Raw genomic sequence first — 27,527 nt, forward strand, 5'->3', positions numbered from 1 at the left:
GGCAATCAGAAGCTGTGCCCTGCAACGAAGAGTAGCCCCCACTCGCCACAATTAGAGAAAGCTTGCACGCAGCAACAAAGACCCAACGCGGCCAAAAATAAATTAATTAATTAATTAAAAAATAAAAAGAATGCCTCCTAAATTACTGCAGGCCTTGCAACAGAAGTGGTGACTCTTCTACTGAGGGACTGGAACAGAAGCAGGGACAGAGTCTGTGACAACAAATGGTTGGGATTAAGGCAAGATAGTTTCACCTTTCCTTTCCTCCTTCTCCTCTTTCTTCCACACCACCACCACCCCCAATCAAAGAACAGCACTGAATAGGATAAGAGTGGAGAGGTGATGGGGAGGGTTAAAGAAAGACAGCATTCTTCCTTACTTCTGATACAGAGGATCAGATCTCAATAGGACACTGAAATGGAGAGGAAAAGAGGGGATAAAAGTTAAGCCTAAAGCAACAGAATTTACAAAAATCAAACAAAAAACAGAGAGAGAGACAGAAAGAAAGGAAGGAAATCCCTAGCCAGTTCAGTAAAGGAAATCGCTCCTTACATTATACATAGGTACACACCTAAATTAGGGATTCGAGAAATGGTATCAGTTAGTACTCAATTATAAGTAACACAATTTCAATTCAAGGGATTTAAACAGTACAGGGAGTTTTTGGCTCATGCAACTAAAATCCAGGGGAGGATCTGCTTCAGGGTTGCCTGATCCAGCAGACATATGAAATTTCTTTTTGTCTCTTCATTCTGTCACCCACAGTACAAGCTTCATCTCAAGGCCAGATTCCCTAGTGCCAAAAGAAAGCTGCAGCCACAATCAATTACATGGAAGAAAGCACATCTGTCCCAGAATTCTAAGCAAGAGTTCTGAAGTGTACCTTGCTTAGATCAGCCTAAATCGCCCTGAATCAATTCCTGTAACCAGGAAATGGAATCTGATTGGCTAGATTCACTCAGAGGCCCATTCCTAAAGCTAGAAGTGGAGCAGTTTCCCTCAAAGAACATGAGCTATGTGCGTGTGGTAAAAAACGGTGGACACTGGAATGAAAATACAGGTATACATCAAGAGAAGAAAAAACAGATACTGAAGAGGCAGCCACAGTGTTCACCCCAAGATGTTCAAAATGAAGATTCAGAGTCATTGCAAAATATTATGTACAGTATTGCCCATTCAAAAGACAGAAAATCTTTAGAATCATTCTTATTACAAACAAAAGCCAAATTGGCTCCTGAGACTACTTCTATTTAATCTAGTACTAGAAATGCTAGTTTAAAAAGAGTAATATAAATACAGAAAATAAAAGTATCTATTTGAGACCTATATACTTTCTAATACCAATAGAAAATACAAAAGATGATATAAATAAATAAAAATTAAACATCTCACCCTTCGTTGGGGAGGACAGGTAAAGAAGACTGAAAGTATGTATGTCTGCTAGATTTTTAAACCTATGGCAGTAATAATTACAAAAGATATGGTACCAGATTAAAAATTATCAACAATAAATTAAAATCTTTCTCTAGAAATGCTGTACCAAACTTAAGAACTTAAGGTATCCTGAATGAGAATTAACAGAAATCATTATCTCAAAAAGATTCTGTACTCCTATGTTCACTGCAGCATTATTCACAATAGCTAAGACATGGAAACAACCTCAGTGTTCACTGACAGATGAATGGATAAATAAATGTGGCTTAAAACATAAATGTAAGTCTAAGAAAGGAGGTCTTTTGCCCATTTTTCTTTAGGTCTTCTGTCCATTTTTTGATTGGACTGGGTTTTTTTGTTATTGAGTTGTATGAGCTGTTTGTCTATTTTGGAAATTAAGCCCTTGTTGGTCACATCATTTGCAAATATTTTCTCCCAAGCCATAGGCTGTCTTCATTTTGTTGATGGTTCCCTTTGCTATGCAAAAGCTTATAAGTTTGATTAGGTACCATTTGTTTATTTTTGCTTTTATTTCTATTGCCTTGGGAGACTGACCTAAGAATACATTGCTACGATTTATGTCAGAGAATGTTTTGCCTGTGTTTCTTCTAGGACTTTCATGGTGTCATGCCTTATACTTAAGTCCTTAAGCCACTCTGAGTTTATTTTTGTGTATGGTGTGAGGGTGTGTTCTAACTTCACTGATTTACATGCAGCTGTCCAACTTTCCCAACACCACTTGTTGAAGAGACTGTCTTTTCCCTATTGTATATTCTTGCCTCCTTTGTTGAAGATTAATTGACCATAGGTGTGTGGGTTTACTTCTGGGCTCTCTATTCTGTTCCATTGATACATATGGCTGTTTCTGTGCCAATATCATGCTGTTTTGATTACTGTAGCTTTGCAGTATTGCCTGAAGTCTGAGAGGGTTATGTCTCCAGCTTTGTTCTTTTTCCTCAGGATTACTTTGGCAATTCTGGGTCTTTTATGGTTCCATATAAATTTTAGGATTATTTGTTCTAGTTCTGTGAAAAAAGTTGTCAGAAATTCGATAGAAATCACATTAAATCTGTAAATTGCTTTGGGTAGTATCACCATTTTAACAATGTTAATTCTTCCAATCCAAGAACATGAGATATCTTTCCATTTCTTTGAATTATCTTCAATTTCCTCCATAAATGTTTTATACTTCTCAGCATATTAAGTTTTTCACCTCCTTGGTCTGGTTTATTCCTGAGTATAAAAAATAATGTGTACACAGACACACACACACCTACACCTACACACACACACACACACACACACACACACACACACACTGGAGTATTATTCAGCCACAAAAAAAAGAAGGAACTGCTATTTGGGCCAACATGGACAAACTTTGAGGGCATTACGCTAAGTGAAATAAGTCAGACAGAGAAAGACAAATACTGTATGATCTCACTTATATGTGGACTCTAAAAAAACCACACTCATAGTTTTGGTTTGGTTTAGTTTGGTTGCTAGAGTTGAGGGATAGAATTGGGGAGAATTGGGTGAAGGTGACCAAATGGTACAAGCTTCCAGTTATAACATAAATAAGTACTGGGGATGTAATGTACAGCATGGTAACTGTAGTTAACAATACTATATTGTATATTTGAAAGTTGCTAAGAAAGTAGATCTTTAAAGTTCTCATCAGAAGAAAAAGACTGTAACTACGTGAAGTGATGTTAACTAAACTTATTGTGGTAATCATTTTGCTATATATATATATTGCAAACCATTATGTTGTAAACTTTGAATAAATATAATGTTATATGTCAATTATATCTCAATAAAACTGGAAAAAATTAAAGAATTAACATAACATGGAAAAGAATCATTTAAAAATATTGTTGGTCTTCTTTGGCCTCAGCGCCTGAGCAACCCAGAACCAAAATGGTTTTCAGCACCCACTATACAGACTGATGTCTGCAGACCTCCTCTCTCAGCTCCCAAGCATGCAACATTGAATGCACAGTCCTGGAAATGGATAGGGTTGCCCTTTCCAAGGGAAGCCCCCTTCCCACCAGGTAAAAACCCTGGGCTGCCTGAGGGATGTACATTATTCTACACAAGGAGGAAGGAAGTGATTAAGTATGTGGTTGTGGGACTGGAGCCTCACATCCCCTTTACACTCTTTATCTGTGGGGATGCTTATATTAAAAGATAATCAGGACTTCGCTGGTGATTTGGAAAACACCAAATCAGGTATAAGGTAACCACACCTCTCCAGCATTCATTATTTGTAGACGTTTTGACGATGGCCATTCTGACTGATACGAGGTTGCACCTCATTGATTTGCATTTCTCTAATAATTGGCGATGTGGAGCATCCTTTCATGTGCCTGTTGACCATCTGTATGTCTTCTTTGGAGAAATGTCTGTTAAGGTCTTCTGCCCATTTTTTGATTGGGTTGTTTGTTCTTTTGTTGTTGAGTTGTACGAGTTGTTTGTATATTTTGGAAATTAAGCCCTTGTCAGTCGCATCCTTTGCAAAGATTTTCTCACAGTCTGTAGGCTGTCTTTTCATTTTGTTCTTGATTTCCTTTGCTGTGCAAACGCTTGTAAGTTTGATAAAGTCCAATTTGTTTATTTTTGATTTTATTTATTTTGCCTTGGGAGACTGATCTAAGAAAGTATTGCTACAATTTATTTCAGAGAATGTTTTGCCTACGTTCTCTTCTAAGAGTTTTATGGTGTCATGCCTTATATTTAAATCTTTAAGCCATTTTAAGTTTATTTTGTGTATGGTGTGAGGGAGTGTTCTAATTTACATGTGGCTATCCAGCTTTCCTAAGGCCACTTGCTGAAGAGACCTCTTTTCTCCATTGTATAGTCTTGCCTCCTTTGTTGAAGATTAATTGACTGTAGGTAATGGGTTTATTTCTGGGATCTCTATTCTGTTCCACTGATCCATATGTCTGTTTTTGTTCCAGTACCACACTGTTTTGATTACTGTAGCTTTGCAGTATTGTCTGAAGTCTGGGAGGATTATGCCTCCAGCTTTGTTCTTTTTCCTCAGGATTACTTTGGCAATTCTGGGTCTTTTGTGGTCCCATATAAATTTCAAAGTAAACAAAAAAAAACCTTTAAAATCATGTCAAATAAATAAATAAATACCTAGGAATAAACCTGACCAAGGAGGTGAAGGACTTATACACTGAGAACTATAAAACACTGAGAACTACAAAACACTGAGAACTACAGAACACTGATAAAGGAAATTAAAGATGGTTCAAAGAAATGGAAAGATATTCCATGCTCTTGGATTGGCAGAATTAGTATTGTTAAAATAGCCATACTACCCAAAGCAATCTACAGATTTAATGTGATCCTTATCAAATCACCCAGGACATTTTCCACAGAACTAGAACAAATAATCCTAAAATTTTTATGGTCACCTATTTTTAAAAGTTAGTAGCAATATTCATTTCAGCGATGGAGGAAAAAACTGATTATGCGAAAGTGCAGTGTAGTCTGATGAACCAAGTAATGTTTGGGGAAATTTTTCCATAAAGGTATCTTTAAAAATAGTTTCAGCACTTATAGGGGTTTCATCTCTGGGAAAATATACATGTGAAATACTTTATTCACTAATAATATAAATAAGGTGTTAGAGTGATTCTTCTGTTAGAATTACCTAAAAACAATTCAAAAATCTGTCTCCTTTTTTGACCTAACCTGAGTCACTGCTAGTCACCCCAACTTAAATTCTACATTCCAACCAACAAAACATCTTGCTGATGTCACCTGGATCTCAACTCTATCCTCAACTCCCATCCAGTCATTCAACAATGCTGAGCACCTAGTATATACTAGACAGTATGCTAAATGTACAAACATGGAGAAAACAGTTTTGCACTTCCAGAAGCTCAAAGAGGTGTACAATACTTCTAAAAGTATGATTAGAAGATCATCTATAATAGAATTATGCAAAGGCATTGTAAAACGTACAAATTCTTGGATCCTGCCCCACACTTACAGAATTAGAATCTTAGGGGGTAAAGCCTGAGTAAATGTGTTTTTTAAAAGTTCCCACGTTAAAATTAAAAATTAATTAAATGTACCCAAGTTAATTCTTTTACATAATAATGTTTGAGAATTACTGTTATAGTACAGTAGTTCTCAAACTCTTTGGTCTCAAAATACTTTTAAAAATTACTGAGAGCCTATGATTCTGATTGGCACTAATTCCAACATATGAGTTTTTTCCCCCCACACCAAGCGATTCTCTGACACCAGTTAGGTGTCCTACAATTTAACTCAATCCTGACACTATCTACTTAAAGACAGTACCAGATTCCATGGATTAAGGACTCAGTCTCACAAGATGCACCCACTTTGGATGCCAATCAGAAGCCCAGGTTGTTCCCTATGCTTCTGACCGACTGGCTATAAATCAGAGGTTCCCAGGAACCACTCCCTGACTTGGATTAATTTGCTAAAGCAGCTCAAAGAACTCAGAAAACCAGTTTACCCACTGGTTTACGGGTTTATTACAAAGGATATTAATCAACAGACAGATGTACAGGACGGGGTCCCAAACACAGGAGCTTCTGTCCCTGTGGAGTTTGGAGCTCAACATGGTGGTATGGATGTGTTCTGGTTCACCAATCTGGAATCTTGTCCTTTTGGGATTTTATGAAGGTTTCATCAGGGTGGCAGGATTGATTAACACTGGCCATCAGTGACTGATTCAACCTCACGGCACTTTCCTCTCCCCAGAGGTCAGGACATGGGACTAAAAGTTCCAACTTTTTAATCATGGTTGGTTCCCCTGGCAACAGCCCCCATCCTTAGGTTACCCAGGTGCTTTCCAAAACTGTCTAATTAACATAAGACAACTTCACTACTCTCATCATCGAGGAAATTTCAAGGGTTTTAGGAGCTCTCTGTCAGGAATGGGGAGGAAGACGAAATATATATCTCTTACTATAAATTACAATACCACAGGACCTCAAAGAACTTTTGGTTATGTGAATTATATATATTAATATTTATTGTATTAGAAATTAAAACTGGGAAATCACAAAAATATTTTAATTAAAAATGTAGTATTTGTTAATTCACTTAAAAACAACAAAATAGGGGCTTCCCTGGTGGAGCAGTGGTTGAGAGTGCGCCTGCCGATGCAGGGCACACGGGTTCATGTCCCGGTCCGGGAAGATCCCACATGCCGCGGAGTGGCTGGGCCCGTGAGCCATGGCCGCTGAGCCTGCGCGTCCGGAGCCTGTGCTCCGCAACGGGAGAGGCCACAACAGTGAGAGGCCCGCATACCACAAAAAAAAAAAGAAAAACAACAAAATAAATGTACATGTTAACAAAAATAACCTATTTTATGAAAAATAACTATATTTTCCAAAACGAAAAAATTTAGTGAGAAGAATGGCAATGCTTCACATTTTTGCAAATCTTTTAAATGTCTAGATTAACAGAAGCATCTGGATTCTTATATCTCCTTCTTCATTCAATCTGTTACAATATCACATATCATTAGTCTTTGGAAAACTCCACTATACAATTTTGTGCAAATGAAAGTGAAAAAGGCAAACAATATCTCAGTATTACTATGAAAATAACTTTGACCTTGCAAACACCCTGAAAGGGTGTCAGAGACCCCCAGGGTCCCCTGGACCATACTTTGGAAACCAACGGTCTAATGAAAGGAACAGATTACAGTAATCCCCCCTTATCTGAGGTTTCAGTTACCCACAGTCAACTGCAGTCTGAAAATATCAAATGGAAAATTCCAGAAATAAACAGTAAGTTTTAAATTGCATGCACGTTCTGAGTACTGTGGTGAAATCTCATACTGTACTGCTTTGTCCCACCCAGGATGTGAATCATCCACACTGTATACACTACCCACTTGTTAGTACAGGAAAAAACATAGTAGATACAGAGTTTGGTACGATCTGCAGTTTCAGGCATCTACTGCAAGTTTTTGAACATATCCTCCATGGATAAGAGAAGGCTACTATACAAAGTTCTTTGAGAGCACAGAGGAGGGAGACAGACAGGAAACTTCTGCAGAGGTGGTGACATCTCCTGAGACTTGAGCCCAAATCCTTACACACTAGGTAGGCCCTGTAGGATCTATATCTTCTCCCTCCTACTTTTCAAGGTGTCTCCTACCCCTCCTCCTCTTTCTCACTTGGTTGCTCCTCCTCAAACTGGCCAATCTTTCTCTCTTCTTCAAGCCTCTGTATCTACTGTTCTTTTGTCTGAAAGGCTCTTCCCCCATACAGTCCATGGCTCTTCTTGGCCATACCTGGCCATCATGAAGATTAAGGACAGCTATACCCTTGTATACCAGTAATCCATTCAGGGCCCATTCCTTAGAAAATTCTGCCTTATACTAACTGTTATATATGTGCACTAGAAGCCATATTTAACAAAGTACATGGTAGCATCATTTGTAAAAGTGGAAAAAAATAAAACTAAATATCCATCAACATGAGAATGAAACAAAACACTAGTAAATTCACGCAACAGAATGAATTAGAGCTGAATGTTTCAACGTGAATAAATCTCGAGAACAGTAATATGCACAAAAAGTAGGCTAAAGAAAGATTCCTACAATATGACACTACTTAGAGTTTTTAAATTTTAAATTAATCTATATTTTGATAGGTAATACACAATTCAAAATTATAAGAATTTCCTCCCATCCCTGTCTTAGTTATACAGTTTCTCTCCCAGGGACAACCAACATGACCAGTTTCCTATGTATCCTTCCAGATATATTTTATGTTACACAAAAATATAAGTGTTGTTAAGTGTGCAGAATACTTTAATATGGTTCATGTATATCTACATATAAAATAGAAGTTTAAAAATATGTGTGGAAATGATAAAGACCAAATTCAGAATAATAATTACTAACAGGCAAAGAAGAAAAGGAACAAACTCAGAAAGGGGCACTTCAAATGTACCTGTATTGTTTCATTTCAGGTTTATTGTGTTTTCTCTAGATTTTTTTCATACATGAAATAAATTTTTTCCTTCATAAAATAGATGAAAAGGATCAGATTTGAGAAAATAATTAGTTTGGTGTCAGACGGAGTTTGAAACCAGAGCATACTAAGGACATAAATTCAACACTTTAAAATGAGTCTAAAGCTCAAGAGAAAGCTGGAGATTGGGGATTTATATAAAGAGATACTTGCAGTTCTAAGAATAAATATTTAGATATATGCACCCTATATAACAGAGCACAAGTTCCTTAAGGACTGGGCCCAAAACTCTGCCATATTACGTTCCCCTGAAATATCACCTACTGCCCATAATGAGATTTCAATTTACCTATATCCTTACTATTTTTCTTAGGTTTCAAAAATAACATCCTGGTATGGGTGAGCCTATTTATGTAAGTAACTTAACAATAGGCAGTTACACCACACACACAAAGACACACACACACACACACACACACACGTCTATTAAATTAGAATCAAAGGCAGACAGTGTTCTGGTTAGTTCTAGGTAAACTACAAAGCCTTATTTATTTTTTTAATTAATTAATTCATTCATTCATTTTTGGCTGCATTGGGTTTTCCTTGCTGCATGTAGGCTTTCTCTAGCTGCAGCAAGTGGGGGCTACTCTTCATTGTGGTGTACAGGCTTCTCATTGCAATGGCTTCTCTTATTGCAGAGCACGGGCTTTAGGCACGTGAGCTTCAGTAGTTGTGGCACGCGGGCTCAGTAGCTGTGGCTCGCGGGCTCTAGAACGCAGGCTCAGTAGCTGTGGAGCAGGGGCTCAGCTGCTCCGCGGCATGTGGGATCTTCCCAGACCAGTGCTCAAACCCGTGTCCCCTGAACTGGCAGGCGGATTCTTAACCACTGCGCCACCGGGGAAGTCCCTCAAAACCATTTTTAGATTGAACTTATTAATAATTAAAAATGTTTTGAGGGCTTCCTCGGTGGCGCAGTGGTTAAGAGTCTGCCTGCCAATGCAGGGGACATGGGTTTGAGTGCTGGTCTGGGAATATCCCACATGCCGCGGAGCAACTGAGCCCCTGCTCCACAGCTACTGAGCCTGCGCTCTAGAGCCCGCGAGCCACAGCTACTGAGCCTGTGTGCCTACAGCCCATGCTCTGCAACAAGAGAAGCCACCACAATGAGAAGCCTGCGCACCACAAGGAAGAGTAGCCCCCAGTCACTGCAACTAGAGAAAGCCCACGTGTGACAACGAAGACCCAATGCAGCCAAAAATAAAAAAATAAATTTATAAAAAAGTTTAAAATGTTTCTACAATAGACTAGTTTCCTTTCTAGGTAAAAAAATCCTGCGAAACTGTTAACTTTTAAAGAAATCCCTGATATAAATATATTTTCTTATCTTTCATTTCTCCAATAAAAATACTATCCTGACAAGTCTTTGAGGACTGTGATTACTTGCAGCTGTTTTATTGCTCTTTTTTTAATAAATGTATTTATTTTATTTCATTTCATTTATTTTTGGCTGTGTTGGGTCTTCGTTGCTGTGCACAGGCTTTCTCTAGTTGCAGCAAGCCGGGGCTACTCTTCGTTGTGATGCGCGGGCTTCTCATGTTGCGGTGCATGGGCTCTAGGCATGCGGGCTTCAGTAGTCGCAGCACGTGGGCTCAGTAGTTGTGGCTCGTGGGCTCTAGAACTCAGGCTCAGTAGTTGTGGCTCATGGGCTTAGTTGCTCCATTGCATGTGAGATCTTCCCGGACCAGGGCTTGAACCCATGTCCCCTGCACTGGCAGGCGGATTCTTAACCACTGCGCCGCCAGGGAAGCCCTTTATTGATCTTCTGAAGTTTAACTGGAGTATTCAGCAACCCCTCTCCTTTCAAAGTCTCTCACTTTTAGTGATAAAAGCAAACTTCAATTATAGGAGGGGGAACAGACTCTTGAGCTGTTCCCCCTCATATAACTGACCTCTTTTCTGGTTTTCTCCATTCCTCAACTCAATTAGCAAATATGTATTAAATGCCTGTTTTGTTATAAGCAATGTATTATACACCATTCCTCTGGTCCCTAAAAAGATGAGAAGAACTGCTTGGCCTTAAGAAAACTTTGTATATCTTACATAGTGCAAAGTCCTTAGAACTTAACGTCCTAGGTTTGAGATGAAAATTACTGTACTAGTAACCTAAGTTGAATTACATTTCAGTAGAATTATAGGTCTTCAAAAGCTTCATAGAGTACAGACATATTTCAGGCAATGGATGCACATTAAAAGCATGTCATTTTAGTACTGTTCAGAAGCTGAGGATCATTTAGTGAAAAAATAGATGCCTACTTGTTTATAGACAAATAAACCCTGAGTTAAAGCATATGTATACACATAAGGCTCCATAAAATATTTCTTTAGCACAGGTGAAAGGATATCAACAACAAAGGGGGAACTCAATTAAAAACAAAATATTAAGGAGGATTTGAAAATAATTATAATCTAGCATTAGCATTGTAGGGATGTCTTCTGACAGTTTTGGTGAATCATTTATAGATTTTAGAATAAGGGCTCTTAAACACTCACTCACTTGACTACTCTTCCCTACGATAAACTTTATGGAAGTGCAGTAAGAGGGAAACTGGCCTTGACACATTGTTTTCTCTACGTCTGCGTCTCTATTCTCGCCCTGCAAATAGGTTCATCTGTACCATATGTCTAGATTCCACACATATGCATTAATATACGATATGTTTTTTTCTTTCTGGCTTACTTCACTCTGTATGACAGACTCTAGGTCCATCCACATCTCTACAAATGACCCAATTTTGTTCCTTTTTATGGCTGAGTAATATTCCACTATATATATGTACCACATCTTCTTTATCCATTCACCTGTCATTGGACATTTATGTTGCTTCCATGTCCTGGCTATTGTAAATAGTGCTGCAATGAACACTGGGGTACATGTGACTTTTTGAATTATGGTTTTCTCAGGTTATATGCTGGGTCATATGGTACTTCTATTTTTAGTTTTTTAAGGAAACACCATTCTGTTCTCCACAGTGGCTGTATCAATTTACATTCCCACCAATAGTGCAAGAGGGTTCCCTTTTCTCCACACCCTCTCCAGCATTTATTGTTTGTAGATTTTTTGATGATGGCCATTATCTCAGCAAGATCTTTTCTGACCCACCTCCTAGAGTAATGAAAATAAAAACAAAAATAAGCAAATGGAACCTAATTAAACTTAAAAGCTTCTGTACAGCAAAGGAAACCATAAACAAGATGAAAAGACAACCCTCAGAATGGGAGAAAATATTTGTAAATGAAGCAACAGACAAAGGATTAATCTCCAAAATATACAAACAGCTCAGGCAGCTCAATATCAAAAAAACAAACAACCCAAATCAAAAAATGGGCGAAAGATACAGTATTTTTTGAGGTGTTAAAAATACAGGGTCACTGATATAAACAGAGATATTTTGCTGGGGCTTCAAAGCAGGGAATCAACATCTCAACAATTTAAAGAAAAATGGGTCTTCCCTGGTGGCGCAGTGGTTGAGAGTCTGCCTGCCGATGCAGGGGACACGGGTTTGTGCCCTGGTCCGGGAAGATCCCACATGCCGCAGAGCGGCTGGGCCCGTGAGCCATGGCCACTGAGCCTGTGCGTCCGGAGCCTGTGCTCTGCAACGGGAGAGGCCACAACAGTGAGAGGCCCACGTACAAAAAAAAAAAAAAAAGACAGCAAGGGACTTCCCTGGTGGTTCAGTGGTTAAGACTCTGCGCTTCCAATGCAGGGTACGTGGGTTCAATCCCTGGTCGGGGAACTAAGATCCCATGTGCCGTGTGGCACGACCAAAAAAAAAAAAGTTTAAAAGAAAGCAAGTTCCAGGGTCTCTCCTGGAGAGACTACACTGTTTATACTTCTACAGAATGATTACGATGATAATAATGACAGCAGTTAACATATACTGAACGTACATATCAGGCATTTGGGCTTAGTGCTTTAAATGATTACCTTACAATTCTCTGAACAACAGTACAAGAAAGATAATATCATTAACCCATTTTCCAGCTAAGAAAACTCGGGCTTTTAAAGGTTAAATAACTTGCTCAGGGTCACCTATGTAGTAAGTGGAGCCTGGGATTCCATCTGTTTAACTCCAACTGCAGCAATGACTATACTATTATGCTGTCACATCATAATCGATTCAGTAGCTCCCTACTGCTTTTCAGGTCAAAAATCCTTATAGAGTAAGGCTTCATCCATGCCTTTGTTCACTGGAAAGACTTCTGTTGAGCATTTATTATATGTCAACACCATACCAGGTGCTTCAAAGATAGAGGTTCTGAGTGAGGCTGCTAAATAAGTGATCTTTGGGTCAGTCATTGTTATTTTAAAATGAGCTCTACTTGGGCACATTAAATAGAATCACAGTTGGAATTATGTTCTTGTATAATTGTATTATTGGAAATGGAATGTTGGAATAGGAAGACCACACATCTAAGCATTTATATCCTAAATAGTTCTGGACTACTATTTTTTTAAATATCTTTATTGGAGTATAACTGCTTTACAATGGTGTGTTAGTTTCTGCTTTATAACAAAGTGAATCAGTTATACATACACATATGTTCCCATATCTCTTCCCTCTTGCACCTCCCTCCTTCCCACCTTCCCTATCCCAACCCTCTAGGTGGTCACAAACCACCTAGCTGATCTCCCTGTGCTATGCGGCTACTTCCCACTAGCTATCTATTTTACGTTTGGTAGTGCATATATGTTCCTGCCACTCTCTCACTTTGTCACAGCTTACCCTTCCCCCTCCCCATATCCTCAAGTCCATGCTCTAGTAGGTCTGTGTGGACTACTATTTTTAACAAAATTTTCCAACCTGGCTTACTACAAATTTTTAAAATTTTCTATCAAAAAAAAATGCAATGAAAACACAGAACACACCTACATGCACACACAGGGGTCGAAAGATCTTTCATTTCCACATTCAACTTGCAGAATAATACAGGTTGTGCTGGGACAACCATGGTCATGAGTGGCCTTAGCTTTCCTCCTTTCCAGCTTAAAGAGACATCTGGTTGCCAGCTGTGTAGCTCCTACGAGTCAATGCTTGCCAAGTAGTTGGCAGAAGGTGGGGAAGAGCTGACCACCTGCAATCCATTTTGACAGTGACTCTGACCATCACTTTGGAGAACTGGATACATTACAGACATTCCAAAAGGAGTTGGCTAAATTTCAAGGTAGGAAGTTGGCCATTTTGGCTGAACTTACTTTAACTCACCTCAAAGTGCTATGATGTGGAAGAAGAGGAGAATACACGAAAAGGTACAAAGCTACTAAAGCTTACAAGAATAATTTACAAGGCTATGTCCCTAACCTCTCCCAGACACTGTCCACCATATTTCTATCTATAATTACTTTAAAAAGGGGAAGCGTATATACAACTACAGCTAAACGGGTAAAACTATATCTCCATGTCTATGTAAGTACATATGTCATTCATATTTTTCACTTTTATGTCAGTATAAAATATATAATCCGCATTCATATACATAATGTACGTCACTATAACATGTATTATATATATAAATATGTTTGTCACTATAACATATTATATATATAAATATATATTTAACTGTGGCGATTTTACTTACGTTTTATGTTTTTTTATGCCTGCTGTACAATATATATGTTATATATATCATACACAGTTGTATATTAGAGGTATGGGTATAAACAAACTTAGGAAGATGCCACAGTTTGGAAAAGGTGCTTGCTTTATTTTTTTTAAAAAAAATCAATACAATTTCCCCACAGATCCATGATGTAAAATTCTATAATCAAGCCTTGTAGATTTGTAATTATGGTATGTCAGCTACATTTAAACAAGAGTGTTAAAAGATTGTTAAAGTTAAACTAACACAATTGCAGTGTGAATTGTCCTAGTCTCATTCTAATCTACTGGTGTCACTTTCATTTAATCAGAGGAAAACTATGGGCCAATGTCAGTGCTATTTCCAATGCCCTAACATTCTTTGTTCACATTGGATTTTAAGCCATTACCAATCTAAAATGGTTATAAAAAGATATATTTCAGAAAGCATTTTTAATGAATTAATTCACTCACCAGTGGACATTTTTAGCAGGCTTTATTGAAAATAAGTTGGCTTTAAAGTTATTAAATAACCTTTTATGTTAAATGAATGAAAACATTTTGTTCTTGCAGAAGAATTTCTTGAATTTACCATAAATACAGCTTAAGAAGAGAAAAACCCTTATTTTATAAACAGAAATCATACTTGGAAACTTATGGTAGACATATGTCATTTAGCTGAAATAACATATCAGCATTTAAAACATCAAGGCTATTTTTTTCTTCTGCTTTAGTGAAAAATGGGGGAAAGACAGTATCTTCAAAAAATGGTATTGAGAAAACTGGACAGCTGCTACTTTCTCATACCATATACAAAAATGAACTCACTATGGATTAAAGACTTAAAAGTAATACCTGAAACCATAAAACTTCTAGAAGAAAAAATAGGCACTATGCTCTTTGATGTCAGTCTTAGCAAGATCTTTTTGGATTTGTCACCTTGGGCAAGGGAAACAAAAACAAACAAATGGAACTAATCAAAGTAAACACCTTTTGCACAACAAAGCAAAACTATCAACAAAATGAAAAGGTCACCTACTCAACAGAAGGTATTTGCAAACATATATCTGATAAGGAGTTAATATCCAAAATACACAAAAAACTCTCATAACTCAAGATCAAAAACACAAACAACCTGATTAAAAAACAGGCAGAGTACCTGAATAGACATTTTTCCAAAGAAGATATACATATGGCCAACAGGCACAGGAAAAGATGCTCAACATTACTCATCATCAGGGAAATGCTAATTAAAACTACAATGAGATATCACCTCACACCTGTCAGAATGGCTAGTAGCAAAAAGAAAACAAATAACAGGGCTTCCCTGGTGGCACAGTGGTTAAGAATCTGCTCCGGGAAGATCCCACATGCCGCGAAGCAACTAAGCCCATGCACCACAACTACTGAGCCTGCGCTCTAGAGCCCACGAGCCACAACTACTGAGCCCACGCGCTGCATCTACTGAAGCCGGCACGCTCTAGAGCCTGTGCTCGGCAACAAGAGAAGCCCGCGCGCCGCAACGAAGAGTAGCCCCCGCTCACCGCAACTAGAGAAAGCCTGCGCATAGCAACGAAGATCCAACACAGCCAAAAATAATAAATAAATTTTAAAAAAGAAAACAAATGTTGGTGAGGATGTGGAGAAAAAGGAACCCTTGTGTACTGCTGGTGGGAATGTAAATTGGTGCAGCCACTATAGGAAACAGTAGGGAGATTCCTCAAAAAATTAAAAATAAAACTACTATACAATCCAGCAATTCCACTCTTGAGTATTTACCCGAAGAAAACTAAAATACTAATTCAAAAAGATATATGCACTCCGATGTTCTCTGCAGCACTTACAATAGCCAAGATAGGGAAGAAACCTAAGTGCCCATGAACAGATGAATAAGGAAAATGTGATTGATATATATATTTATAATTACTTATACATACACACACAATGGAATATTACTCAGCCATAAAGAAGAATGAAATCTTGTCATTTGTGACAACATGGATGGACTTAGAGGGCATCCTAAGTGAAATAAATCAGACAGAGAAAAACAAATACTATGTGATTTTACTTATATGTGGGATCTAAAAAGCAAATGAACAAACATAACTAGACAGAAACAGAATCATAGAGAGAACAAACAGGTGGTTGCCAAAGGGGAGGCATGTGGGGGGAAGAGAGAAATAGGTGAGGGAGATTAAGAGGTACGAACTTCCAGTTACAAAATAAATGAGTCACAGGTATGAAAGGTACAATGTGAATATAGTCAATAATTATGTAACATCTTTGTATGGTGACAGATGGTAACTAGACTTATCATGGTGTTCATTTTGAAATACAGAAATGTCAAATTACTATGTTGTATATCAGGAACTACCACAGCGTTGTAGGTCAATTATACTTCAAAAACAAAAAAAACTCATAGAAAAAAAGATCAGATTTGTGGTTACCAAAGGTGGGGAGGGGGGGAGAAGGGGAATTGGATAAAAATAGTCAAAAAGGTACAAACTTCCAGTTATAAGGTAAATAAGTACTACTAGGTATGTAATGAACAACATGATAAATATAATTAACACTATATGTTATCATGAAAGTTGTAAGAGAGTAAATTCTGAGTTCTGATCACAAGGAAAAAATATTTTTCTATTTCTTTAATTTTGTATCTATATGAGATGATAAATGTTCACTAAACTTACTGTGGTAATAATTTCATGATGTATATAAGTCAAATCATTATGTTGTATACCTTAAACTTATACAGTTGCTGTATGTCAATTATATCTCAATAAAACCAGAAGAAAAAAAATCAATGCTGTATCTTCTACTTTAGAGAAAAGTATTTTCTAAATCACCAATAATTTAATACAGGAAAAAAAGCTTCTCTGGCGAAACTTCATATTTACAGGATGCATTTAAGTTTTAAGTACAACATTCAATTCACAGTTGTACTATCAGCAAATAGTCTCCAAATAATCACAGCACACACAAAACAGTGCTATGTTAGCTACTTATGTAAGTACTAATACGAATCACTCTGGTTTGCTTGGGACTTTCCCAACTTTAGCACTGTAGGTTCCACATCCTGGAAACCCTTCTGTCCCAGGTAAACCCAGACAACTAATGTCAGCGAGACACTGGGGGGCGGGAGGTGGGGGAGATTTACAGTTCTGCACTGGAGAAGAAGAAATTTGGAGTCATATCTGGTAACTCCTTGCTAGGGCTGCCAGATTAGCTGTGCCCAGTCACATATAAGTAGGTCTAGCAATCTGGAACATGGATTCAAATCTTTATTTTTATTTTATTTTTTTTCACACACACATACACACTTTATTTATTTATTTATTTACATTGACATATAGTTGACTTATAGTGTTGTGTTAGTTTCAGGTGCACAGCAAAGTGATTCAGATATACATATACATATATATGTTCTTTTTCAGATTCTTTTCCATTATATGTGATTACAAGATATTGAATATAGCTCCCTGTGCTATACAGTAGGCCCTTGTATTTATCTGTTTTATATATAGTAGTGTGTATATGTTAATCCCAAACTCCTAATATAAGCCCTTAAATTATCAAGGATGAACAAAAAGGAGGCTGTGATTATTTCAATAGAAAACTCGAGTAAATCTGACCTTGCTTAATACTGTTTGGCATTGATCATTCAATTAATCTCAGTAAACTTAGTAAACATGGCTATTCCATGCCAGGCACTGAAGACAGAGCAGTGAACAAGACAGTTTCGTCACTGATGTCACTCCCAGTCTCAAGGGAAGATAAGAAGATAAAGAAAAATATTCCAGTGATGTTGGTGTAATTTGGTAAAGGATATTCAGTCTCATTTGTTAAATATTTGTCGAACATCAAATCTTTAAAAACAGCCTGCAAGACCCAAACCTACCAACTAATACCCATTAACAAGGAGTCACATGTGAACACAGGCTGCTGCTTGAAGAAACTTCGTATATTACCCAGCCCCTAGTGCACACATATCTCTAATTCACAGCCAGAATTCGCCCTAGAAAAACAATCCCATTGCAGGGGAGGAGATATTTGACAAGTCCTACGAGTCAGGAACTCAGTACCAAGTCAGACTCATTGCTGTCTAACTCTCACCTTACAAGCCATTCCTAGTAACTGGACTCTCCTGTTTCTAGGGGTCTAACCTCTCTCTTGAAATCTATTTCAGGAAACCAGATCCTTTGCCTTTGTTACCATGTGAAATAACAAAGTTTCTCTAGGACTAGAGCTCTGTGAGGCTTCTGCCTATTTCCTTAGGGTCTAAGATCACCATTTTGCCAACATGCTGAAATGCGCATCTTCCACTCATTGTTTGATCTCTCAGTTGCCAAATACCACCTTTTATTTATTGCCTGTTTCCATACTCCAGTAATATTCCATCTGCCTGTCCACATTTCTTCCTAAAACCCACTACAGGGAACTTTCAGATCACCTGAAGTATTTTAGCAGATTTGATTAGACACTAAACTCTAAGAATCTACCCTCCCAAGCACACAGCCTACCCAAACTGAACTCTAGGACTAACACCTAGAATATATTTCTAAATGGTTCTGAACTCCTGGAAAGAAAACTGAAGGAATTCTGGGCTTGAATGACTTTAAATCTCTTTTTCCAAATAAAAGTTGTTACTTCTGAAGATAAATGAGGTGATGGGAAACGAACATCTTGACTAGAAAAAAGGTGCTGAGAACAGAAACTGAATTTTAGACCACTGCTTTAAGAAACCAATGCACAGAATGCCGTTCACAAAACCAAGAACATGTCTGAATCATGAAACTAACTGAGGAGTCTTTGAAACTAAATTTGGAGGAGAAAAAATGCATACCTTTTTATTATAAAAATGTTTAATATATATAGAGAAGAATATAATGAAGATCCATGACCATTCATCCCCAACAATTATTAACGTGTTGCCACATCTGCCTCATCTATTTTTTTCCTTTGCTGAAGTATAATGTAGAATTTTTAAAAAAACAGGATACTAAGGCATAAGATGGAAGGAGTCAGAGTAAAATAATTTTCAGGAGAATGTAACAGGAGAATAGGGAACAATATTTATGGATTTAGAGAGTTATCTACCAAGGCAAAATATGAGTAATAAGCAGCTAAAATAGAAATTTTAGGTTTTTTAAAAACCATATCTCATTTCAGTACATATGGGAAAGCTCTACACCAAAATGTCAACAGAAAAGCCATGAAAAAAATGTACAGTAGGCATTTCCATTAATTTATAAGCAATTTGAGATATTATGAAGTAAAGTATGAGGGGATTTCATAAAAATGATAAATTTACTTATGTATGAAGAATCAAAATTAGTGTGATAATGCTCTATTATTGAAATAAAATGAAAACAAAACTTTATTTTCAAGCAGTTTCCATAAGTACTTAAGAATTTTTGAAAGCCTGAAAACTTAAATTATTATCTAAATGAGTGTGTCTTCCCACAAATAACAAATGCTGGTGAGGATGTGGAGAAAAGGGAACCCCTGTACACTGTTGGTGGGAATGTAAATTGGTGCAGCCACTATGGGAAACAGCATCGAGGTTCCTCAAAAAACTAAAAATAGAACCACCATATGATCCGGCAATTCCACTCCTGGGTATTTATCTGAAGAAAATGAAAACACTATTTCGAAAAGATACATGCACCCCCATGTTCACAGCAGCATTATTTACAATAGCAAAGCTATGGAAGCAACCTAAGCGTCAGTCAACTGATGAATGGATAGAGAAGATGTGATATACGTACACACACACACACACACACACACACACACATACACACGACAGAATACTCAGCCATAAAAAAGAATGGAATTCTGCCATTTGCAACAACATGGATGGACCTACAGGGTATTATGCTTAGTGAAGTAAGTCACACAGAGAAAGACAAACACTATATGTTATCACTAATATGTGGAATCTAAAAAATAAAACACACAAACGAATATAACAGATCAGAAACTGACTTACAGATATAGAGAGCAAACTAGTAGTTACCAGTGGGGAGAGGGAAGGGAATGGGGTAGAATAGGGGTAGGGGATTAAGAAGTACAAACTACTACATATAAAATAAATAAGCTACAAGAATATATTGTACAGTACAGGGAATACAGCCAATATTTTATAATAACTTAATGGAGAATAATTAATAAAAATTTTGAATCACTGTTATACACCTGAAACTAATATTGTACATCAACTATACTCAATAAAAAAGTCATTTCTCATGACTTTCCCTCTAAAGCGCTCTTCATTATACCCTGGTACTTCTGCCAAATAGATTTATGAAAATGACATAACCAAAGTAAGTCTAACAAAAGTGAAAACAGAACTTGGGGGTAATAGGGCAAATTATATTTTCAATTACACATCTAAACTCCCCTTCTATTATCACACATTTAAAAAAATACTCTTCTGGGGGACACTGTAGCTTAAAACAAAAGGTTGTAGATCAGAAACCCTAGTGCTTTTCCCTGCTCTGCCACTAACTAGCACAGCGACCCCGGACAAGTTTACTTTTCCTATTTTAACTTCATTAAACCTCAGTTTCTCATCTGTAAAATGGGAATACAAACCATAGTATTAGTTAACATTTACTAGTACTTACCACATACTGTTAAACAGAACAGCAGGCATTTTTTGGAACAACTGCACGAGGCGGGTACTTACTCCATTTTACAAACCAGGAAACTGAGGCACGGTGCAATGTAATATATTCAACAATACATAATATATGTTAGAATCAGGACTGGAACCCAAGCAGTCTCACTTCAGAAAAGGCTGTACATTTCACTACTACTCATCCTATCTCCTTACCGCCTTAACAATAATGACAGCTTCTGGAAAGCACAGTGCAATGCTGTGCTAAACCGCGGAGGCAATATCTTAAAAAGTGAATTTATTCTCCCCTTTGCCTTGTCCTTCCTCTGGTGAAAATATCAACACAGGGAGGAAAGGTGGGCAGAGGAAGAAGCGAGAGAGCTAGGATTATACATGTTTACTGCCAAATAACCTACTTCTTCAGAAGGCTGTTCATCTTTTCTCTTGGAATGCCTCATCAAAAAGTTTCATCTTTTGGGGTCTGAACAATAAAGGCCTACTAGGCACTCCACAGCGGTGAGGATGACGGCGAATTACAGGACTGGCCTACACAGGATAGTTACTTGAACAGCACCCCACAAGCTCCGGGGCGAGCCTCGGGGAAGCTAGCCGGGGAGTGAGGCCACAGAAGTTTGTCGAGTGTGCTGGAAGTTCACACCGCAGTTCTTCAGACTGCGAGTCCCGCCTGCCATGTTAGATGACAGGGCGCCCGCAAGGTCCCATTTCTAATGAGGGCCGGGCTCGCAGCAACCCCCTAAACTTCACAACGGGCTCGCGCGTCCACGTGAGCGTAGGTAATGGACCGGAAGCGCCCCCCACCAGCCAGGTTCCGCAGGGAGATCCGGGCAGCGCACTCGGAGATACCACCCCAGCCCGCCCCGCCCTCGAGAGCCGGGCCGCCGCCCCTCTGCCTCCCCGACTGCGGGCGCCGGAGGGGTGGGGCCGCCGCGACCTTCACCGCTCCGCGTCTGGGTTTTGGAGGGGGCAGGCGCGGGGAGGGAGTGCCCCGGTCCGGTGACTTGGGCACCTGCGCGCCCCCTCCGTTCCCGCCTCGTCCCCACCGGCCGCGGCGCCCCAGTTGAGGCCTGGAGTCCGGGGCCCAGCTCGGGCCTGCGCTCCGCCCGGCCTCTCGGGCCGCCACGGGGCGAGGAAGAGGAGACGGCGGCAGCTGCGCCGCTCCTGGCTCCTTACCGCTTCACCACGCCAGTTTTGATCTTGATCTGCCTCACGCGAGGATCGGCCATGGTCCCTCGAGCGCCGCGGGAATGAGTGGCGGAGAGCCGGGGTAACCGTTGAGGGAGACTAAGCGAAGGAAGCGGGTCTGTAGGCGTAGCCGGCGCGCCGCCTGGCGCGGGCCGGCGCGCATGCGCACACTCCGGCGCGGCCCCGGAGCCACGCTGGCGCTGCTGCCACACCCGCTGGGCGTGGGCCCAGGGTCGCGAGCCAAGGGCGGGTCACCACTCACCCACCTCCACCGAGTTTCCCGCTCGCAGAACCTGGCTTGTCTATCTCAAGTAGCCCTCCTTTTTATTCTTGAACAGCCCTCCTTTTAGTGTGAATACAAGTTACACTTTTCCTGGTCTCCACAGCCTGGGCGTTTGGGGAAACTTGTGTCTCCCCGGATAGACTGGTTTGGCCATGACATTGCTTTGCGAGATTATCCGCTGAAAGGACGGAGTGACCTAAAAACTGAAGATATTTTCGGTGTCATTATCTTATGTCAAATGGGGTAAAATGATGCAGGTTTAAAGAAATAAACTACCGTCATGCACGCAGTTAAGAAAATCCTTACCCTCCACCTCAGACCTCTGCAAACAATGTTTGTAGATAAATGCACCTAACAAAAAAACGACTATAGGACTTATTCAAAAATCATTACCTCTAGTAAATCTTAAATATCCAACTTACAAAAATTGTGTGGCATAAGAAAGCTTGGGCTTCGTGGTCAAACAAACCCACTGACCTTTGATATTAAAGGGGTTTTACCCTTTAATAGCTAACTGACACTGGGCACATAGGCCACTTAACCTCGCTGCTGAGGCTTTTGCCTTGTATGCAAAATAGAAATAATGTCCACTTTACAGAGTAGATATGAAGGTTAAAGCTCAATGCCTGACATAATACTCAACAGCTTTTGACTATTTTATATTTTCAAAAAATGTGTCTCTTGCATAAAATGAAACAAACCTCCAGTGAGCTCTGGCAACCTCTTTCCGGCGGAGTCCCCCAAGGAACGCAGGGCAGAGCCTCCTTCCTTTTATAGTTTCTTGGTATCCTTCTTCAAAGGCCTCTCTTTACCCTTCCCTACACTTGATTCACTCCTTCTGGCTTTTGTGACTAGCTCTGGACAGTTCAAGACCCTGCCAGTTCAGGAACCTTAGTATAAATCCAAGATCAAAACCCACCTCCTGGAGAAAGTCTACCACGACTGACCCCTGCCCATTTAATGCTCCCTGGATACTTTGGAATCACCCAAAATTAATTTTTATTTTTGGTATATTTCTTTTTTAAAAAAACAAATTTATTTATTTATTGGCTGTGTTGGATCTTCGTTGCTGCATGCGGGCTTTCTCTAGTTGCGGCGAGCAGGGGCTACTCTCGCGGGCTTCTCATTGCGTTGGCTTCTCTTGTTGAGGAGCACAGGCTCTAGGGCACGTGGGCTTTAGAAGTTGTGGCACGCAGGCTCAGTAGTTGTGGTGCACGGGCTTAGCTGCTCCGCGGCATGTGGGATCTTCCCAGACCAGGGATCAAACCCGTGTACCCTGCATTGGCAGGCGGATTCTTAACCACTGAGCCACCAGGGAAGCCCTATTTTTGGTGTATTTCTTTTAAAAACTATTGTTGAGTCCTTCACGAGGGTGTGCTCACTCTCTTCATTGGGTTATAAACATCTTTAGAGGCAAGAATCTTGTCTTCTATAAATCTTCCTCTCCTAACCTCCACCTGTGTTCTGTACACAGCAGGTGTTCAATTCAGTAAATACTGTCATCTGACTGGTTGGCACACTGAAATAAACTTCAGGTGACACAGCAGACCTATGAAATACTGGGGGGTGGCGGGGCGGGGGAGGTCAAAACAAAACAAAACAGAAAAACCAACAGACTCAACACAGCAAAATGCTACAAACAGGAATCCAGCAGATCATTAATATAAAGTTACTGGGCAACCTCTTAAGGCAAAGAAAAAACAGCAGTGAAACCCACACACCAAAAGATTGTGCTGATAGGGCTCTTGCTATTGTCAAGGATCTTCCTTTAGTCAGGCAACAAAAGCCTTGTAACTCTTCATACTTTCCTTTTGGCCTTGGTTTCCAGAACCTTAGAGCTTAGTTTTGCACTGATTTGCAGGATTTCCCTCAGCCTAGGTTTTTTGATGTAAATACCTAATATCTCCCCAAACCCCCAACTCTACCTCCACCCATTTGCTTTTCTTCTCTTTGTTTTAATGATTTCTATGTGTGAACCAGTAATAAATAAATGTAACATACCAGCCAAAAGACCTGTATATTTCTATATTTATATGAATGTCTATCCTACTGTATTCTTAGTTTCCTATTTAGAACCTCCCAGATGACTTATTTATTTATTTTATTTTATTTTATTTATTTTTATTTTTTTCTTTTGGTACGCGGGCCTCTCACTGTTGTGGCCTCTCCCGTTGCGGAGCACAGGCTCCGGGCGCACAGGCTCAGTGGCCATGGCTCACGGGCCCAGCTGCTCCGCGGCATGTGGGATCTTCCCGAACAGGGGCACGACCCCGTGTCCCCTGCACCGGCAGGCAGACTCTCAACCACTGTGCCACCAGGGAAGCCCTGACTTATTTATTTAACAAACACTTTGTATGGGGCTTAATAAGGGATACCACTGTATCCCAGCATATAGCAATGCCTGGCATATAGTCAGTACTCAATAAATATTTCTTGAATGAATAAATGCTGCTTTAAAACTCTTTTTTTCCATTTAACAATATGTCATGGAGCCTTCTCATTTCAGCAAAAGAGCTACTAAGATAATCTGAAATATCCTATCACCCCCCGCCCCATACACACACATACCATTTTTCTCTGGGCCTTGCTCCTTTGGGTCTGGACTTTGAGGAGGTAAACCAACAAGCGGTCATTTTTGTTAGTATGGGAGAGGAGGGCTAACTGTAAGGAGGCCTGCAACATCTAGGCAGGGAGATGCCCTAGGGTATTTGGAATAGAAACTATGTAAGCTGCATTTCTCACTGTTTGACACTCTTCTGTTCTGTTATCCATAAATCTTAATTGAGTTCTGTTTAAGTATTCCAGCCTGGCCTCAGGTGACCTATAGGAATGACTCTGTAGGGGACTCTCTAAGGGATAAGTTTATTAACATTTGAGATTGAGGGTTAAAGAGATCTGAGAGATCCTCAGGACTGGGTGAATCTAGTAGAACAAGAGGAAAGTCTAGCCATCTCATCTGTGAGTGGCAATTCTCCATTGCTAATAATCTTAGAGGGTTGAGGTAATATTTTATTAAAGAATGCTGCAGATTCCCTTACAAATACAGGTTGTTTTCCCCACACACTTACAGAGCTATAAATTTAGTCTCACCATCCCTTCATGTCATTCTCTTCCAATTGACTCCAAGCTCCTCAAGATTAGAGACCACATCACATTCATCTTAGTCTCCCCAGCAGGAAGCTTAATGCCTAATGGCAAGTAGATGCACAGTATTTCCTGAGTTAAATAAAAGTCAAATATGGGACTGAGATAGATTTCTAATTTTGATGAAAGCAAGAGACCGGCCATGTTTTTATCAACAGTACTTCTTTGTTTAAGTAATCTCTCCAGGGTGTCTTCTCCAGCTGGCCATCTTGTTTTATGAAATGAAATTACAACATCAGAGCAACTGCACACTAGGCCCCATAGCCCTAATAAATGTTGTTTTAAGCCACTAACTTTGAGGTAATTAATTCATTATGCATCCATAGATAACTAGTACAAAGGTTATGCATGGGCTCCTTTTCATCAAGGCTGATCTAGCTACTACTACTGCTGAATAGCTAACATGCCGGCAGTAAAGACCAATTTTGACCTCTTAATATGGCACCATTCCAAGAGAAGATTATTTGGTGGCAGCTTGATTATCTGGTGGACCCCTTCCACCCTGGAAAGTACAGTGTGGCAGCCATGGGATTATACCACTCAGGTCTACCTTCAAGAGAAACTTCTGTGGGGAGCATAGTTGACTGTCAGCCTTAAAGTTCCACAACTTTGGATTCACATATTTACCCCAAGTCCATACTTCCATCCCAGCCAATTATTGAGCTAGTAGAGGTACTAAAGCCAGATGATTCCTCTATGAGAAACCTTTACTTGGGAACTCCCTATCAACCTTGTCAAGATTTTATAAGAACTGCATTGCAGTCTGAAGCTTTTTCTACCCAATCTTTCCTTCCTCTTTCTTATTACAGGTGTCAGACCACCTGCTTTGCAGTCTGAAGGTTCTCCCTGCCACTTCTGCTCTCTCCCACCACATTTTTCACAGATGCTTACTCCAATAAATTCTTGTGTGTCTAATTCCTATCTTGGCATCTGCTTCTTGAAGGGTCTAAAATGACACAGGCAATGATTTATCCTTATCAGAATTGACATCTATTCCAGATATGGATTTGTTTAATGACATGGTAAATTCATGACTCAACATTGCCTAAGATCAAAGGAAATGTAACAATGAGATCACAGAATCCACTGGTCTTATCATATGCCTCATCACCTAGAAGCAACCAGCTTAATAGAAAATAGAATGGCCTGTTAAAGACTCAGCTAAAGTGACAATTCAGGGATAGTACACTTGGGATTGGGGCACCATTCTCCAGGATACGATATATGTACTGAACTAATAGCTGACATATTGTCTCTCAATACATAGAATACATGGAATGGAACCAAGAAACCAAAGGATGGAAATAGGATAGGGACCTTTCACCATCACATCCAGTAATCCACTTGTGGAATTTCTTCTTACAGTAATCCATGCCACCTTAGACCCTGTTAGATTAGAGGCCCTAGTTCCACGGAGAATGCTTCTATGATAGGCAATAGCAAAAATTACATTGCACCTGAAGCTATGCCTACTATTTGATTGCTTTGGACTTTTCATATGAGTGGATCATCACGCAAAAAAAGAACTTACTAGTAGTGGAACTTGATCCCAAATTCCATAACGAGCAAGGGTTGCAACTTCACATGATGCAGAGAAGAGTGTCTGGAATTTAGGGCATTCATTAGGAGTGTTGCTGTAAGTCACTAAGTTTGTGGTGATTTGTTACAGCAGCAAGAGGAAACTAAAACACCCACTGTGGACTGATGTCACCTCCTGTGGCCCAGCCTTCTTTTCTCGCCCGAACAGTGTTTCTACCAACCCATAAAGTTCAGCCGGGGCATTAGTCATACCACTTCTATGACCGAATGCATAACTCTTCTTAGGAAGCCGTGGAGAAAGGTCAGGTTTCAACAGAGTCTACTAATGGTGAACATACACACACCCTATAATCCACAAATTCTTCTCCAAGTACAAATGCTTAAGACATGTACAAGAATGTTAAGGGAGGACTATTTACAACAGTCAGAAACTGTAAACAACATAACTCTGTGGCTTCCCTTTTCACTCTCTGAATGGTATGTTAGATGAACAGAAGTTCTTGATTTTAGATTTAAATTTTAGTAGTCCAGTGACTACATTCTTCCCTTTATGGTGAGTGCTTTTTGTATTATATTTAAGAAATCTTTGTCTACATACATCATGAAGATAGTATCCTATGTTTTATTATAGAAGACTTTTTTTTTTTTTTGCGGTACGCGGGCCTCTCACCGCTGTGGCCCCT

The 27,527-nt window shown here is 39.5% G+C and overlaps 1 protein-coding gene across 5 annotated transcripts in view; it reads right to left on the bottom strand.

Moving 5' to 3' along the window:
- The window catches only part of TBCA (tubulin folding cofactor A), a 104,230-nt gene extending 82,139 nt beyond the window's left edge, over positions 1-22,091 (bottom strand). The window contains exon 1 of one of the 5 annotated variants that reach the window (XM_089909041.1): positions 21,867-22,091. Coding sequence is in view for 2 of the 5 variants with exons in the window: in XM_022594423.3 (XP_022450131.1) it covers positions 21,867-21,919 (53 nt within the window). In the remaining 3 variants the exon portion in view is untranslated. Of the gene's footprint in view, positions 1-21,091; positions 21,564-21,866 lie in introns of those variants that run through there. The other 4 variants (XM_089909040.1, XM_089909042.1, XM_022594423.3 and 1 more) reach the window with 4 other exon arrangements.
- Positions 22,092-27,527: the final 5,436 nt, after the last annotated feature.

The sequence above is a fragment of the Delphinapterus leucas genome, chromosome 3, assembly GCF_059928025.1.
Source record: "Delphinapterus leucas isolate spDelLeu-1000000601 "Yukka" chromosome 3, BTC_Dleu_Yukka2, whole genome shotgun sequence".
Classification (NCBI taxonomy): Eukaryota; Metazoa; Chordata; class Mammalia; order Artiodactyla; family Monodontidae; genus Delphinapterus; species Delphinapterus leucas.